At 37.5% G+C, this 17,688-nt stretch overlaps 1 protein-coding gene across 1 annotated transcript in view; it reads left to right on the top strand.

The window, feature by feature from the left end:
- ttc28 (tetratricopeptide repeat domain 28) overlaps nt 1-17,688 on the top strand; it is a 188,579-nt gene that overhangs the window by 11,372 nt on the left and 159,519 nt on the right. The window contains exon 2 of the mRNA XM_059358726.1: nt 3,160-3,531. Coding sequence (XP_059214709.1) covers nt 3,160-3,531 — 372 coding nt within the window. The remainder of the gene's footprint in view (nt 1-3,159; nt 3,532-17,688) is intronic.

Here is a 17,688-nt window from a genome sequence, read left to right as displayed (position 1 = left end):
ATTAATATAGCAGCCCATCGAATGAGATGATAACAACCTGCTGCATTTACTAGAAGGTGTATCAGGCCACTACGCCCATTCAAGAGTTTGACATCGACCAAATCGTCTAATTAATCTTCATGCTAGCTGCTTAAAGTGGTCTAAACCTGCACGGAGTGGATATTTGATTGTGTGTCTGCATCATTTGTCATCTCACATGTGTGAATCTGTGAACCTGGTCTCACAGGAATCTGTGAAATAGCCACGGATTCGCTTAACTCAAAATCCGTGGAATAGCCACGGAATCACTCAGATTTCCGTGAAACTGACACGGATTTCGCTACAATGCAAGTTAATGACAGTCATATCCCGTGGCTATTCCATGGATATTTGTTCCTATTGGTTTGTTCCAAGTCACGTGACTTTCAAGGTCCCGGCGGTCAGAACAAAAAAACATGGCGGACAGTTCTCTCATTTTTAGTGAAAAAAATCAATATTTTGACTTAGTTTCTGCATAAAAATGGATTTTGATCACATTTCTAGCGAGAAATATATGTTTTATTTTCTAAATATTCACTCAGTGAATGTACATAATCACTTTGTATGTTGGAATAGCCACGGGATATGACTGTCATTAACTTGCATTGTAGCGAAATCCGTGTCAGTTTCATGGAAATTTGAGTGTTTCCGTGGCTATTCCACGGATTTTGAGTCAAGCAAATCCGTGGCTATTTCACGGATTCCTGTGAGACCATGTTGGAATCTGTGTGAACATCTGAACGTTTTCTTGAAGTTTATTTCAGTTGTGCAGCTCCAAACGGCTTCATGCCTGTCCTCGCCTCTTGGGTGATGCATCTGAAAGTTTTAGGAATCCCTCCAGCATATTTTAAGTGTGTGTGTGTGTGTGTGTGTGTGTGTGTGTGTGTGTGTGTGTGTGTGTGAGAGAGAGAGAGGGGAATAGAGAGACATAATGAAGGCCTTGGTGTAAGCTCTGGTGAAAGGACAAATTTGGAAACATCAGATCAGGGAGGGAGGCAGCGTCTCAATGTCAGAGTTGCAGAGAACAAACCTCAGTGAGCACATTTTACACAAAGTTTGAATGAGAAGAACAGAAGCCTCATCTGACTGTCTGAGTCCGTCTGAGTTTCCTTCTTTTCTCTCTTTCCGTCTCTCTGAGGGATTCGAGCTGTTACCACCAGCAGAAAAGAAAAGCCCAGGCAGCAGTTTGGTGTCCCATTTGCCAGAAACTACAGTATCGTATCATGCAAATGAGGCTGCAGCATGTTTTGGTGTCGTACTGTTTATTTTTTATGACTTATGTAACAGAAGCCAAAAGCACATTGCCCTGCTGTCTTTCTAAACTTGTTTTTTTTCTGCAACACGCTGGGGAAAAAGCCTTTTCTCATTTGGACAGTCTTCTCTCTCAATGACAGTTTAAAATGTGGAGTAATCAGTATAATCTGACTGATGCATGACTTTTGAGGCAGATGCTGATATATAAGATATGATAAAACTTTATTTATCCCAGTGTTGTTGTTGTACAGCAGTTGCGATACAAAGTGGGGCAATTGCTAATATTATTTGAGTTTGAGAGCTTAAAAAGTATCTGATAGTGAGTGTGTTTATGTGCACACAAGATGTGTTTTGGTTAATCTACAGATTATTTTTTGTGTCTTGCTAACTTGTCTAGAAGTGGGCGAAAAAAAACCCCAAAATTAGGCTAAATTTTAATGAGGAATAGACTGTAAAACCCATTTTTAAACAGGTCCCTTGACCTCTGAGCTCTATATATATTTGAATGAAAATGGGTTCTATGGGGACCCATAAGTTTGCAGTAAAATGGCCAATTATATGTGTATATTTCTACATACTGGGGTCCCTGAACAGTCTGTGAATTGCATAAATTGGGTATTCTTAAAACTTGACCCTGCTGTATAAAATGATCTGCTGTGACCTCTAGGATACTTTACAACCACAAACTAGAGACCACGATCATTCAGAGGATTGCTTTCCACATTATATTGGCAATAAGGGGGTTTCTCAGCAGTTTACACAACAGAAGAACTCATCATTCAATTGCTGAAAGATGCAATTCTTGCAGAAATCTCCAAAATACCAAAAGATTTTGAAACCAACTCACAGCATGGATTTTAATATGGTGTTCTTCAAGTTCTTGGTGTCATAAAATTTTCAAAACGTGTGTAGGCAAACCTGGAAGGTTGGCAGGTACATTGAGAATTTCTTTGGAATCCACTTTTTGATTCTTTTAGCTCTGTTTTTGGTCTCCACCATCTATTTAGTCTATGAAAAGTGAAGTAAAGATTGAAGAAATGCCGATCACAGCTTACTAAAGTCTGAAGTTTCGTACCTAAATGTCATGTTTTGTTCCCACAAACAGTCTAAGAACCAAAGATATTCAGTTGACAGTTTTAGGATGTCTGGAGCAGTGGCGGTTCTAGACCAATTTTACTGTGGGGGCCAAGGAGGGGCCAGTGTTTAATCAGAGGGGCACATTAGCATGAAAAAATGGCAAAGATGATATTTAAGCATTCAAAATCTTTGAATGTCTTGAAAAAGACACAAAATGACCAAAAAGACACAAAATGAGAAGACAGAATAACCAAAAAAAACCCACAGAAGACATAAAAATGACAAAAAAAGACACAAAATAACTAAAACAGACACAAAAAAAGACACATAAATGACACCAATGACAAAAAAGACACAAAATGACAAAAAAGACACAAAATAACTAAAAAAGACACAACAACCGACACAAAATTACCAAAAAAAGACACAAAATGACTTACAAAGACATGTAAAGACATGAAAAGGATTCAAAAATGGACAAAATATCCCAATAAGACTCCATAGAGTTAAACTATTATACAATGTAACATTCTGGGTTCCTTTTTTTGTACAATGAGATATTGTTTGAACAAAAAAAAGGTTAGAATTGTTCCATTGTTTATTGTTATAAATTGATCATTTTATTATTAATTTGACACAGGGGCCACAGCAGGGGCCAAAGGCTTCTTCACAGGGGCAGTGGCCCCTGGAGGCCCCTGTGTAGAACCACCACTGGTCTGGAGAATTATGAAAAATGTTTCTATTGATTGACTGATGGAACAATGGCTTTCCTCCTTCTCCTCCCCCCTTCCTCCTCTTTCTGCTCCTCAGTTCTCTCTGTTCGGTTCTCGCTCCACCAGCAGGACCACCAACCCTCCCTCCTCCTCCTCCTCCTCTTCCTCCCCCGTCGTCCCTTCAGCCTCGCCGGCAGTGAAAAGGATCGACCGGCCGTCCGCCGCTCCTCCCGCTCCGCCCGGTTTAAGCAAAGCTGAGTTCCTGGAGCGCGTGCGGCGCAGTAACCAGGCCTGCCAGCAGGGGGAGTACGCTCTGGCGGTGCGTCTCTACAGCGAGGCGCTGACCGCCGACCCTCAGAACTGCATCCTGTACAGTAACCGCTCCGCCGCCTATCTCCGGCTGGGCCAGTACGGCACGGCGCTGGACGACGCCATCAAAGCACGACTCATCAACCCCAAGTGGCCCAAGGTAAGAGCTGCTCGCCGCTCCATCACGCTCTCTAGATCAGCTGTTCTCAACCTGGGGGTCCCGACCACAATTGGGGTTGCGAGATGATTTCTGGGGGTCGCCAAATCATTTTGGAAGTCAGCTCTGTCGCCACTGTGTTAAAGTGTTCATGTGTTAATGTGTTTTAGTCTTTTTGGTCATTTAATGTCTTTTTTTGGTAATTTTGTGTTTTTTTTTTGTAATTTTGTGTCTTTTTTGGTCATTTTGTGTCTTTTTTGGTCATTTTGTGTCTTTTTTTTGTCATTTTGTGTCTTTTTTTTGTCATTTTGTGTCTTTTTTTGGTCATTTTGTGTCTTCTTTTGGTCATTTTGTGTCTTTTTTTGGTCATTTTGTTACTTTTTTGGGTCATTTTGTGTCTTTTTTGGTCATTTTGTGTCTTTTTGGGTCATGTGTCTTTTTTTGGTAATTTTTTGTTTTTTTTGTCATTTTGTGTCTTTTTTTTGGTCATTTTGTGTCTTTTTTTGTCATTTTGTGTATTTTTGGGTCATTTTGTGTCTTTTTTTGATCATTTTGTGGTGGATTTGTGTCTTTTTTTTGGTCATTTCGCGTCTTTTTTTGGTAATTTTGTGTCTTTTTTTTGGTCATTTTGTGGTCAATTTGTGTCTTTTTTTTTTGGTCATTTCGCATCTTTTTTTGGGTCATTTTGTTTCTTTTTTTGGTCATTTTGTGTCTTTTTGTGTCATTTTGTGTCTATTTTTGATCATTTTGTGGTCAATTTGTGTCTTTTTTTTGGTCATTTCACGGCTTTTTTTTTGGTAATTTTGTGTCTTTTTTTTGGTCATTTTGTGTCTTTTTTGGTCGTTTTGTGTCTTTTTGTGTCATTTTGTGTCTATTTTTGATCATTTTGTGGTCAATTTGTGTCTTTTTTTTGGTCATTTCATGTCTTTTTTTTGGTCATTTTGTGTCTTTTTTTTGGTAATTTTGTGTCTTTTTTGGTCATTTTGTGTCTATTTTTGATCATTTTGTGTCTTTTTTTGGTAATTTCGCATCTTTTTTTGGTCTTTTTGTGTCTTTTTGGGTCATTTTGTGCCTTTTTTTGATCATTTTGTGGTCATTTTGTGTCTTTTTTTTATCATTTCGCGTCTTTTTTTGGTCATTTTGTGTCTTTTTGGGTGATCTGAACTGTGCGTGTGAGATTGTGTTCAGTGAGTGGGGGTCGAGGACAACATGCAAATTAAATTGAGGGTTGCGACTCAAAAAGGTTGAGAACTACTGGTCTAAATGATGCTGCAGCTTAGAGAGGGGATGGATTTTAATGCAGCTGGAGAGAAAAGTGTCCATTAGCTGGATGTTTGGAGGAGATGGGGCATTTATGTATATATGGACCTAATTATAAAACCTTCTAATCAATATATTCCCTCTTTGGAGACTGAGGAGTTCATGCACAAGTCAACATTTTGCAGCATCTTTGATCACCTGTTGCAGGATGTAATCTTTGCTGTTTCCTTGGCCGAGTTAGTGTCTGACAGACGTTAATTGGCTGCTCGGAAAGAAAGAAACAAGTCCTTATTTCTCCTCTTTTGCTCTCAGATCCTGTCAGACAGCTTGTTGTGCTGTAGTTTGGATTGTTACTGGTGTTCAGCAGCCAAACACAGCCTGCTGTCTGGACGCCGTAGTGCACATGTTGTGCTTTTACTGTTGAGCTTGTGCTGAATAGTCTCTTTGTTTGTTTGACAAGTGTGTTTGAAAGAGACAGCACACACACACACACACTTACACAAACATTTATAACTCAGCATAATGAGATATCTGTGTGAATATGCTGCGTTAGGAGAGCCAGTGTGATGACAGCGATGATGATAGAGAGCCGCACCAGGAGACACGATGTGTGTGATGTTTGCTGACGCGTCGATGCTTTCTGGCGCTGTAAATCATGAGAGGATGGTAAATAATAAACTTCAGATGTAGGGTTAGACATTTAGACAAAGATGAATAGTCTGAGACAATAAAAGTTCCTAAACTAAACACTGTGTTTGTTAAAGCAACCATAAGGAACTTCAACTTTGTGTGGATTCTGCCGCCCCCTGTGGACAAAAGTGGTAGTGTTTGCAGGAGCATTTCTTTTGGAAGCATGTGAAAGAAAGATGCAACCTATTTTTTTAATACTATTTCAACTTTTTTAAACTCAACATGCTAACATATTTAGCAGACAGATATCTGAACCTGGAGGGGAATCTATCGGAGAGCTACAGCCAATGAGGGCACAAAACACGGGTTGAAGGGGAAACCTGTGGTTCAGCCACGACAAAACGTAGCAAAATGGAAAAACTGTGGTGAGTCCAACATAGTCTAGATGGAATTGTCCAAAAAGTGAAAGTGAGGAGCATTTATGGGTACAAGTCGGGAACTGGCCTATTTTACTTATTTAAAGGGTGCTGAATCAAAAAAAAAGGTTCCCAAGCGAGATTTTGAGTTTTTGACCTTCTCATTTGCATATCAAAATGGCGGCCGTTGGTCGTTGGACATCATGAGAGGACGGTAAATAATAAAGTTAAGATGTAGGGTTAGACATTTAGACAAAGATGAATAGTCTGAGACAATAAAAGTTCCTAAACTAAACACTGTGTTTGGTAAAGCAACCATAAGGAACTTCATCTTTGTGTGGATTCTGCCGCCCCCTGTAGACAAAAGTGGTAGTGTTTGCAGGTGCATTTCTTTTGGAAGCATGTGAAAGAAAGATGCAACCTATTTTTTTATACTATTTCAACTTTTTTAAACTCAACATGCTAACATATTTAGCAGACTAAATATCCAGCCATCGGAGAGCTACAGCCAATGAGGGCACAAAACACGGGTTGAAGGGGAAACCTGTGGTTCAGCCACGACAAAACGTAGCAAAATGGAATAGTCTAGACGGATTTCAGAAAAAGGGCCTTCTATAAGAAGTGAGGAGCACAAGTCAGGAACCGGCCTACCTTACATATCTCAAGGGTGCGGAGTCCAAAAAAAATGGTTCCCAAGCGAAATTTTGAGTTTTTGACCTTCTAATTTGTATCAAATGGCGGCCAAATTGCCCATCTTGCACAGTCATTGGACCATTTCCCCTTAGTTTTTTTGTAAGTAGGCAATCAAAGATGAGGAAATTAAGTTTCTGGATCTATAGTCTAGAGTCAGAGCAAGGATATAGTTTTAGAACACCCCAATTTTTCCAGTTTTTTATTGAAATTAAAGCAGTTCAAATCCAATGAACAGCTAGAACGGGTACAAAGGTAAGTGGTGAACTGCCAGAGGTAAATAAAAAAAGGTAAGCTTAACCAAAACTGAAAAATAATGTACGTTTCAGAATTATACAAGTAGGCCTTTTTCAGGGAACAAGAAATGGGTTAAAAACTTAAAGCAGTTCTGCAGCAACGGAGGTTGATCAAGCCTTGAAAGTTGCTACCAATTCCTACAGGTGTCCCAACTTTTCTTGATTACTTACAACCTACAAGTTGCTCCACATTTAAGGGAACTTCTGCAACAGAGTTGGGAAGAACTTTCTGAAGAATATTTGATTTCCATTGAGTGTGTTCAGCTGTTCTATCTGTTAAGGTGATACTTCCATGAGTCAACAGTTTAGAATACATTTTCCTTTCTAAATTGATTCTATGATTTATTGTTTAACTTCAATTGTTTATTTGTTATATGCATTAATTTCAGTGTACATTGAGACATTAAACTGCATCATTTCATTAAAATTCTGGAAAAGTTGGAGTGTTCTAAAACTTTTGACCAGTAGTGTATATTATATCATCATATTATGTTCATGTTTACTACCAGATAAACTTCTTGACACTTGAAGTGGCTTTACATTGAACCAACAATGTGGAAGTGAAGGATGGCGAGCTGCTCCCAGAGTCTCTTAAAGGCCTTCAGAAGGAGTCTGCAGCAGGAGACGGCTCTGCCAGGGCTACCTCCGTCTGGACGGCTGGGGCCGGGCCAGCTCCGACTCCACTTCCTCTCTCTGTGCGAGAGAATGGACGGAAGTGGTGTTCTGGGTGTGTGAGAGTGTGTGTGTGTGTGTGTGTCTGAGTGTGTGTGTGTGAGAGAGAGAGCTTTGCACGGCTGTTATTTTGTTTTTCAAACCCTGGCGAGGCCTTGGCCTGAGTTTGGCACTTAAAGACAATAACAGAAGCAGCATTCCTGTGTGTGTGTGTGTTTGTGTGGGCGTGTGTGTGTGTGTGTGTGTGTGTGTGTGTGGTGGCGGTGTCATAGCAGTGGGCTTGCTGCTGCATTCGCCTTGGGTCAAATGCAAGGTCAAGACTAATGAAGTACCAATAAGAGCGAGTCTTTCTCAGAGGGACGTTTACTTCTGCCTGAATTCTCTCTTTCTGCTGTTCGCCCGCTCGGCTCGACTCGCTTCTCTTTTCTTTTCTTCTCCTCCGTTTGCCTCCCACTGCTGCCCCCGTCGACTTCTCTGTTGGCACAACAGGCTCAAACACACACTCACTGTATCACACACACACACACACACACACACACACATACAGACACACACACATCCAGACACACACACACACAGAAAGGTGACTCGGTCATGGGAACAGAGGGGTGTAACTGGTCAAAAGTTGCGTATGTTTGTGTGCTTATCTGGATAACAACGCAGTGCAGAGTTACAAAAACTTCTTTTGCATTTTAATGTTGTTTTCTCATCGTTTTGTGCGGCTTTATCTTCTTTTTTTTGTGCATTCAGTAGCAAAAAGCCTTTTGTTTCTTTGTGATTCAAATGAAGTCACATCAGAAGTGAAACTGCTGCAGGAGCGAAAGCCTTTCTTTTGACTCGTTTGAGTGTTTCTCTCCCACAGACCCGACTGTTTTGTGTTCCGCTGTCATCCGCACACTCGCTCTGTGTGTTTTTGTGAAGTTGTTAGACGCTTTCAAAGAGGCTTTTTTTCCCCTTCACACACAGGTGCATTTATTCAGATCCGTAAGCTCATAGCGGTCTGGGAAACTTTTGCTTTTCGACAGATTGCTGTACTTTTTGGTCTCATAAATAAAGATGTTTGGCTCAGGAAAGAGGAAGGAGGTGCTGCAGCTGATGTATGATTTGTTTTAGGATCAGCAGCTTTACATTGTTCTTCATAATACATACTCAGCTAGAAATTTGGGGTCGGGTCCCAAACCTGCAATAATTGGCCCCTTGGAGGCAGTGGGAACAAATTTGACCTGTTACCTTTTGAGCTGATATTGTGAAGTTATTAGCAAGTGAAGTTATGAAAAGCTCACTGAACAGAATCTCACATGCACAGTTCAGATCACCCAAAAAAGAAACAAAATGACCCAAAAAAGGAAACAAAATGACCAAAAAAGACACAAATTGACCACAAAATGATCAAAAAAGACACAACATGACCAAAAAAGACACAAATTGACCAAAAAAGACACAAAATGACCCAAAAAAGAAACAAAATTACCAAAAAAAGAAACAAAATGACTAGAAAAAGACACAAAATGACAAAAAAAAGAAATAAAATGACCAAAAAAGTCACAAATTGACCACAAAATAATAAAAAAAACAAAATGACCAAAAAAAACACAAAATGACAAAAAAACACAAAATGACCCAAAAAAGACACAAAATGACACAAAAAAGAAACAAAATTACCAAAAAGACACAAAATGACCAAAAAAAAACAAACAAAATGACCAAAAAAACACACACAAAATGACCAAAAAAGACACAAATCTCTCAGATTATAACTTTATAAATCCAATATTCTCTCTCTATTAGCTCTGTTTTGGTCCCCACCACACCCTAAAGGAAAATATCTGTCTCTTGAGCTGCTAAATGCTCCACTTTTATCACCAGCTCATCTCTATCTGTCTGCTGTTTGCTGCTGAGCAGGTAGAGTACAATGGGTTTTTACAGCTTTTTCTCTAAAAACGATGTAATGAAAGCGATATAAGTGAACCAGAACAGTAAAGTCGTGGACTGGACAGATAAAAAAATGAGCTGACATCACTATAAAGACCTGTAAAGGCCAGCGGAGCTGCAGACTCAGCTGATTTTGCTCCAAATGATCCAACCTGCATTCAGAAAACAAGCATTTTAAAGTTTGTCTTCTTCTCTTCTTGCAAATTTTAAAATCTCAGCACCATGGTAAGCTGTTTTGGCATCTTTTGATCTGTTTATTACAATTAGGTCGCAGCAAAAACAGTTTATTTTGGATTCATTGAGATTCAGTGAGCTGTGTGCACCTCCAGATGATTATTATTTATCCAGATGTGACAATGTTTGTTTTTCTGACATTTCTTCGACTTCAAACAGGTACAAAGCAGCAGCAGTAGTCACTCAGAAAGTGTTTTTATTGGTGGAATTGTTTACACTGGTGCATCTTGTGCGAGTAATATATAAACACAAATGTGATCTTGTGGTCAACCACGTGGATTCATGTCAAACTTACAGGAAAATACCAAATACATGTGCAGAACTATTCGGTCCTGTAATATGAGAAATTAGCTGCAAACATAAAGATAGACAAACAGTTTTGATGATCGACTAATTGTTTGTCGTGCAACTTTTGCTGATAATTAATTTAAGTTTTGGAGTTTTGGTAAACAGAACATTGCAGATGTCACCTTGGGTCGTAGGATATTGCGATTTTATTCCCCAATATTTTCACTATTTCTTGACCTATTTTAAAGACAAATTCTTAATAGATTTACCAAGAGAGTTATCATCAAAATGATAATTAAATAATAACAAAATGAAATAAAAATGTTCAGAGGACGGAGCACTTTAGGACTTTATTATATTGTGTACGTTTGATGTATTATTTTATTTATTTATGAGCCTTTTGCAGTGCTTGAATGTAACTAAATTAATTTACTCAAGTATTGTGTAGTATTGTTGAGAGTTAATATAAAAAAATACTTGACCAATTTAAAGTGATCATGCATTTGCATAAATGAAACCACATAACAGTATATTAAGAAGTAGTTCCAAATAATATATTGAGAATATATTTGGCAATATGAGTGGGGATATTCTGAGGATATAACAAGTACTTTTACTTTTGATACTTTAAGTACATTTTCTGATACTTTTGTGCTTTTACCTTTTAAGTTTTAGAACACACCAACTTTTCCAGAATTTAATTGAAAATTATGCAGTTTAATGTCTCAGTGTACTCTGAAATTAATGCACATTTGCAAAGACACCAAAAGACACAAAATTACAAAAAAAAGACACAAAATGACCAAAAAAAAGACACAAAATGACTTACAAAGACATGAAAAGAATTCAAAAATGGACAAAATAGCCCAAGACTCCATAGAGTTAAGTTGTTAACCCATTTCTTGTTCCCTGAAAAAGGCCTACTTGTATAATTCTGAAATGTACATTATTTTTCAGTTTTGGTTAAGCTTATCTTTTTTTATTTACCTCTGGCAGTTCACCACTTACCTTTGTACCCTTTCAAGCTGTTCATTTGACTTGAACTGCTTGAATTTCAATAAAAAACTGGAAAAATTGGGGTGTTCTAAAACTTTTGACCGGTAGTGTAAGTGAGAAAATCTATTTTTCTGGAGCGACCCTTTTAATCATGTGGGTTAAAGTCCTAAACTGCTGCTAAATATTCAGCTGTGGGAGCTGAGTGGAGCTGGAATCAGTGCAGATCATCAGTGAACGCTCTCTGAAGTACGAGCCAACCAGATGGCAGCCAGCTACGCCTGTTTACGCAGAAGGCCGCGGAGTCGGCTCAGGCTTCCCCTGTCATTAAGAAACTACTCTGCAACCGCACGCTGCAAAAATATTACCGACATACGTGCAGAGAAAGCTCACAGCCCGGGCTCTTTAAGTAGGACTCGGAGACCTAAAATGGCCCGTTGAGGACGCTTCCCCACATGACAGAGTTTAGCAGTTTATTCTAATCTGAAGAGGAGATTCAATCTCTGGTGTTTGGGTTCCTCCCCGGTCACACAGAATCACAGCCTAATCCAGGACTTACTAAAGAAACAAAATGAACTAAAAAGACACAAATTGACCACAAAATGATCAAAAAAGACACAAAATGACCAAAAAAGACACAAAATGACAAAAAAAAAGACACAAATTGACCAAAAAAGACACAAATTGACCACAAAATGATCAAAAAAGACACAAATTGACCACAAAATTACCAAAAAAAGACACAAAATGACAAAAAAAAGGCACAAAATGACCCAAAAAAGAAACGAAATTACCAAAAAAAGACACAAAATGACTAAAAAAAGACACAAAATGACCAAAAAAAAGAAATAAAATGACCAAAAAAGTCACAAATTGACCACAAAATGATAAAAAAAAACCCAAAATGACCAAAAAAGACACAAAATGACCAAAAAAAGACACAAAATTACCAAAAAAGACAGAAAATGACCAAAAAAGACACAAAATGACCCAAAAAAGAAACAAAATTACCAAAAAAGACACAAAATGACAAAAAAAAAGACACAAAATGACCAAAAAAAAGGAAATAAAATGACCAAAAAAGTCACAAATTGACCACAAAATCATCAAAAATATTACCGACATACGTGCAGAGAAAGCTCACAGCCCGGGCTCTTTAAGTAGGACTCGGAGACCTAAAATGGCCCGTTAAGGACGCTTCCCCACATGACAGAGTTTAGCAGTTTATTCTAATCTGGAGAGGAGATTCAATCTCTGGTGCTTGGGTTCCTCCCCGGTCACACAGAATCACAGCCTCGTGATTGGACCCTGCGCTGTGAGGACGTGATGGTTCTCTTGTGTTTTGTGCTTCATCAGAAATTGAGTCATGGAGATCTGGGCCCGGGTCAGTGGGGTAATCCAGGACTTACTGCAGGACATGTGAGGAGACTGAGTGAGATATTTCACTTCAAGTGCTCCACTTAAATTACTTTTCTGCTCTCAATGCGACACACTTTCACCCAGAGAAACGGAAATAACAGAGTTTGAGAGGTGTGAGAGAACTTTCACTCAAATGCTTGTCTGCAGCTGAAAAGTGAGTAAAAGTGAGTAATATGTGAAGAATCTCTTTTAATCTGATTATCAGAGGATACTTTAAGGCAGTAGTTCTCAAAAAAAAAAGAAATAAAATGACCAAAAAAGTCACAAATTGACCACAAAATGATCAAAAAAACCAAAATGACCAAAAAAGACACAAAATGACAAAAAAAAGACACAAATTGACCAAAAAAGACAAAATGACAAAATAAGACACAAAATGACCCAAAAAAGAAACAAAATTACCAAAAAAAGACACAAAATTACCAATAAAAAGAAATAAAATGACCAAAAAAGTCAAAAATTGACCACAAAATGATCAAAAAAACAAAATGATCAAAAAAAGACACAAATTGACCAAAAAAGACACAAAATGACAAAAAAGACACAAAATGACCCAAAAAAGAAACAAAATTACCAAAAAGACACAAATTGACCACAAAATGATCAAAAAAAGACACAAAATGAGCAAAAAAAGACACAAAATGACCAAAAAAAACACATTAAATGACCAAAAATACTAGAACACATGAACACTTTAACACAGTGGAGACAGAGCTGACTTCCAAAATGATTTGGCGACCCCCAGAAATCATCTCGCGACCCCAATTGGGGTCCCGACCCTAAGGTTGAGAATAGCTGCTTTAAGGGGTCATCATATACCTGGTCGTCTACTTTTGTTCTTGCAAATAGAACTTTATTTTCTTTTAGGGCTCTTTTCTAAGTGTGCAGGATACAATGTAATTTGTTGCCAGTTATAATAAAAATAGAGAAAAGAGCAATTCAGGGACAGATATTTTTGTTAGAATTAGTTTAGTTGTATGTTATAAACAGTTGTTGGCTTCCTTTAAGCATATGCCCGATTTAAACCAAAGGACAATCTGTTCATTATTCATGTGCCATTTGAAACCACATCTATAAACTTGATATATTTATAATTGTGCTCTCGTCTGCAGACAAATTGCAGCAGACCTGCTGTGCTCTGACTAAAGAAACTCTAGGTTACGCAGTAATTACTTGGAATCAAAGATTTAAGTTTCGGTACAGAAGTCTCAAGTTCTTAAAAAAAAGTCTTAAATATGTGAGGGCTGTGTCTTCTGTTTATATATTTATATTAATCTAAATTATAAAATAAAAATATGCTTTGAATTTATTATGGAATTGGTTTGCAGACATTACAAATTGAAAGTAGTCTAATGGAAAAAAATGCATCTAAATTTCAGGAATATGAATATACCATTTTAAAGTTTTATTAATTCTTTAGTGTAAGTCATTTGGGCACTATATAAATAAAGAATAAATATGAATAATAAATAACTTAATAACAATTGTATACATTCGGAAACAGTCATTTGATGCCCGTTTGAATAAATAAAAATAAAATAAATAAAACTTTAATAAAATTAGTGTATGATTGTTATCAGTCTATTGGTGACTATTTAAAAAAAAAAATTAAAGAGGTTCTTAATCTCAATGGGATATTTCCTGGTTAAATAAAGGTTAAATAAAAAATAAAATAAATAGCTAAATTAAACAATAGAAAATAAAATATAAATAAATAGCTTATAAAACAGTAGCATATATTTAAAGTATCATTCATTTGGTGACATTTAAATAGAAAATAAATAACATACAATAACAAATACCATAACAAACATTAGTATATGTTTATAATAAATCAATTTTTAATATATATATATATGTATGTATATATATGTATGTATACATATATGTATGTATATGTATATATGTATATATATATGTATATGTATATATATATATTTGTATATATGTATATATATGTATATGTATATATGTGTGTATATATGTATATATTTTTATATATTTGTATATGTATATATGTATGTATATATATATATATGTATGTATGTATGTATGTATGTTTGTTTGTTTGTTTGTTTGTTTGTTTGTTTGTTTGTTTGTTTGTTTATATATATATATATATATATATATATATATATATATAAAATAAAATAAATCCCTTAATAAAAGTCAAAGATAAATATTGGTAAATAATAAAAAGTAAAATAAATAGATCACACAATTTCTGAATCACCCCAAGAATAGTTTTTTGCATTTCATATTATATATAAAAAAATGTTTTCATATTGGTGCATATCATTGAAGGTGGATCAGTTTTCTCTGCTTTTACTCAAATGTGCACACATCCCTTTTCTTTAATTACCGTCTATAATTAGCACCAAAATTACATACTTCCTTCCAGGAAACTCCAAAATAAAGCGTCACCAAACCTGCAACACTGACTCATGCAGAAGATTAAAGGATGTGATGAAACGTCGGCCACTAGAGGGCAGCACTGCCTGGCTGCTCACAGCATCAGGGAGCTCAAACACAACTTTCCCTTTGTTGCAGCAGCCCTCTCATGACCCACATCACATGAGGCGCACAAACATGCAGCGTCCATGTAATCCGATCCGGGCTAATAGGCTCCACAGAGCCTCAGAGATAGGACACGCTGTGGGCTTTAATGGCTGCTCTGTCAGCTTTTTGAAGTGTGAGTGACCATTATCGTTCTTTAAGTGGCTCCAGTTTGAATAATCTCCTCTTCTTCTGCTCTTTTCCTTACCTTCCTTATCAGTGGCGGTTCTAGAGCAGTTTTACTGTGGGGGCCAAGGAGGGGCCAGTGTTTAATCAGAGGGGCACATTAGCACATGAAAAAATGGCAAAGATGATATTTGAGCATTCAAAATCTTTGAATGTCTTGAAAAAGACAAAAAAATGACCAAAAAAGACACAAAATGAGAAGACAGAATAACAAAAAAATAAAACCCACAGAAGACATAAAAATGATTTTTAAAAAAGACACAAAATAACTAAAAAAGACACATAAATGACCAAAAAAGACACAAATTGAGAAGACAGAATAACCAAAAAATAAAACCCACAGAAGATATAAAAATGACCAAAAAAAGACACAAAATGACAAAAAAAAACACAAAATGACCAAAAAAAGACAAAATTACCAAAAAAAGACCCAAAATGACCAAAAAAGACACAAAATGACCAAAAAAAGACACAAAATGACCAAAAAAAGACACAAAATGACCAAAAAAAAGACACAAAATTACCAAAAAAAGACACAAAATGACCAAAAAAGACACAGAATGACAAAAAAAGACACAAAATGACCAAAAAAGACACAAAATTACCAAAAAAAGACACAAAATGACCAAAAAAAGACACAAAATTACAAAAAAAGACACAAAATGACCAAAAAAAGACACAAAATGACCAAAAAAACCCACAAAATGACCAAAAAAAGACACAAAATGACCAAAAAAAGACACAAAATTACCAAAAAAAAGACACAAAATGACAAAAAAAAAGACACAAAATAATCTCCTCTTCTTCTGCTCTTTTCCTTACCTTCCTTATCTTAAGCCACTTCTCTGCTTCCCATCTGTGATAACGTGTTTGGAGAAAAAGTGCACATCAGCAGCAAATAACCTGCTGCTCGCTCCGTCTCTCACACCCAGACTCTCACTGCCTCTCGCCTGCAGAGCGTAATGAGTTTTGATTTTGCCTACAAGTGGAGTGGGCCTAATTGTGTGGTATTAATCGTGAGATATGCTGCCTTTTCTTACCGTGTTGGTTGGTACACTGCTGTAAGACACCAGCCAGACTCGCAGGGCCAGACTCTGCTGTCTCAGCAGCCATCCTGAGCTACTGGAGTCTTTTTTCTAACCCGTTTTTTATCCTGCTCCCTCTGCGTTCATCTCTCTCGCTCACAGCCGGGTGCCTCGGCTGTCTGTGCAAAGAGAATTGCAGAGGAAGGAGAAAGATAACAGCAGTGGGAGATAATGAAAGAGTGACTGGTGTGGACTTGGTGTGTGACTGCTATCAGAGAATGTGAATGAGTGAAAATGAATGTCACAGGATAAGGATTTAGGTCTTAGCAGCAACTGACCGCAGCTAAAGCAGCTCATGGTTGAATTTGAAGTATAATGTCAGTTTATTATAACCTTGGGTCTTATTCTGGTGGTTTCACACATATTTTCTGTCAGTTATGAAGTCTGAAAGGGCAAGAAACACAAACAGTCTGACAAAAAACATTATTCAGAGGATAAAACAAATCCAAAGGGAAAAGTTGTCATCCATACTTGCAGTTTAGAGTTCCTGATGCAACTACCTGCAATGACTAATTATTACCAATATATCAGTTCAGTTCAGTACCGTTTATTCCAATAAATAAAATAAATAAATCCAATCATAAAACACATTGGAATTATTTTAAATGGGGAAACCCTGATACTGGGTGCACGCTTTCACCTTTAACTGAAATTAAAATGGTTCAAATAATCCAGATTAGCTGTTGGTCTGGACTTTATTGAAACCATTTTGCAGCATTGTTGCAGAATCTAGGTCCCCCAGTTAGCGTAAGTTAACTCCACTGATTCGTCCCCTGGGGAACATGAACACATATAATAGAAATTCGTCCAATAGTTCTAGACAGAGTTCACAAGTCCAGGAATAACTATATTCAGGTAGCCTGGGTATACCCATACTGCCTTGCGCGCTCGAATTTCATTTCAAACCTCCAGGCAGTCTGGCAACCAGGGCCGATTCTTAGCCCTGTTTTAGGATCCAATCACAGAACGGGGAGGGACGGCGAGACGATGACGCGTACTACTCGACAGACGGAAGCTTGTAGTTTTGTAGTTTTCTTACGGATCCAACATGGCTGCAGCAGACGTGAAGCTCTCTTTCGATCTAACTGTAGACAGAGTTCTAGATAGTTTAGAGCCAAAGTTTATTTTAAAAGAAGATCAACGTTTGACTTTACACTCCTGTTTCACCACCAAAAAGGATGTTTTGGCCTTGCTTCAGACAGGATTTGGCCAAAGCCTAATCTACCAACTAGCCCCACTACTAGCCCCGCTACTAGCGCCGCTACCGCTCACTGCTACCGCTCGCTGCTGTAACCACGGTGATCTGGCTACGAGCCGGGGGACAGCGGAGCCCCCAGAGACCCCCAGCAGCTCGTCTGTTGACCATAAAATCAGTGGATGTGTGTGGCTGAATGACATGAGGGGGAATAAGGCGTAAAAATAAATAATCTTGCAGAAAGCGAGAACTGGAGGAGCAAAGCAGCAAGCAACACACACACACACACACACACCAACACTGCCGGT

This window comes from Centropristis striata, chromosome 19 (genome assembly GCF_030273125.1).
Source record: "Centropristis striata isolate RG_2023a ecotype Rhode Island chromosome 19, C.striata_1.0, whole genome shotgun sequence".
Classification (NCBI taxonomy): domain Eukaryota; kingdom Metazoa; phylum Chordata; class Actinopteri; order Perciformes; family Serranidae; genus Centropristis; species Centropristis striata.
Note: the sequence above shows the minus strand (reverse complement) of the source record. Positions and strands in the feature narration are given on the sequence as shown.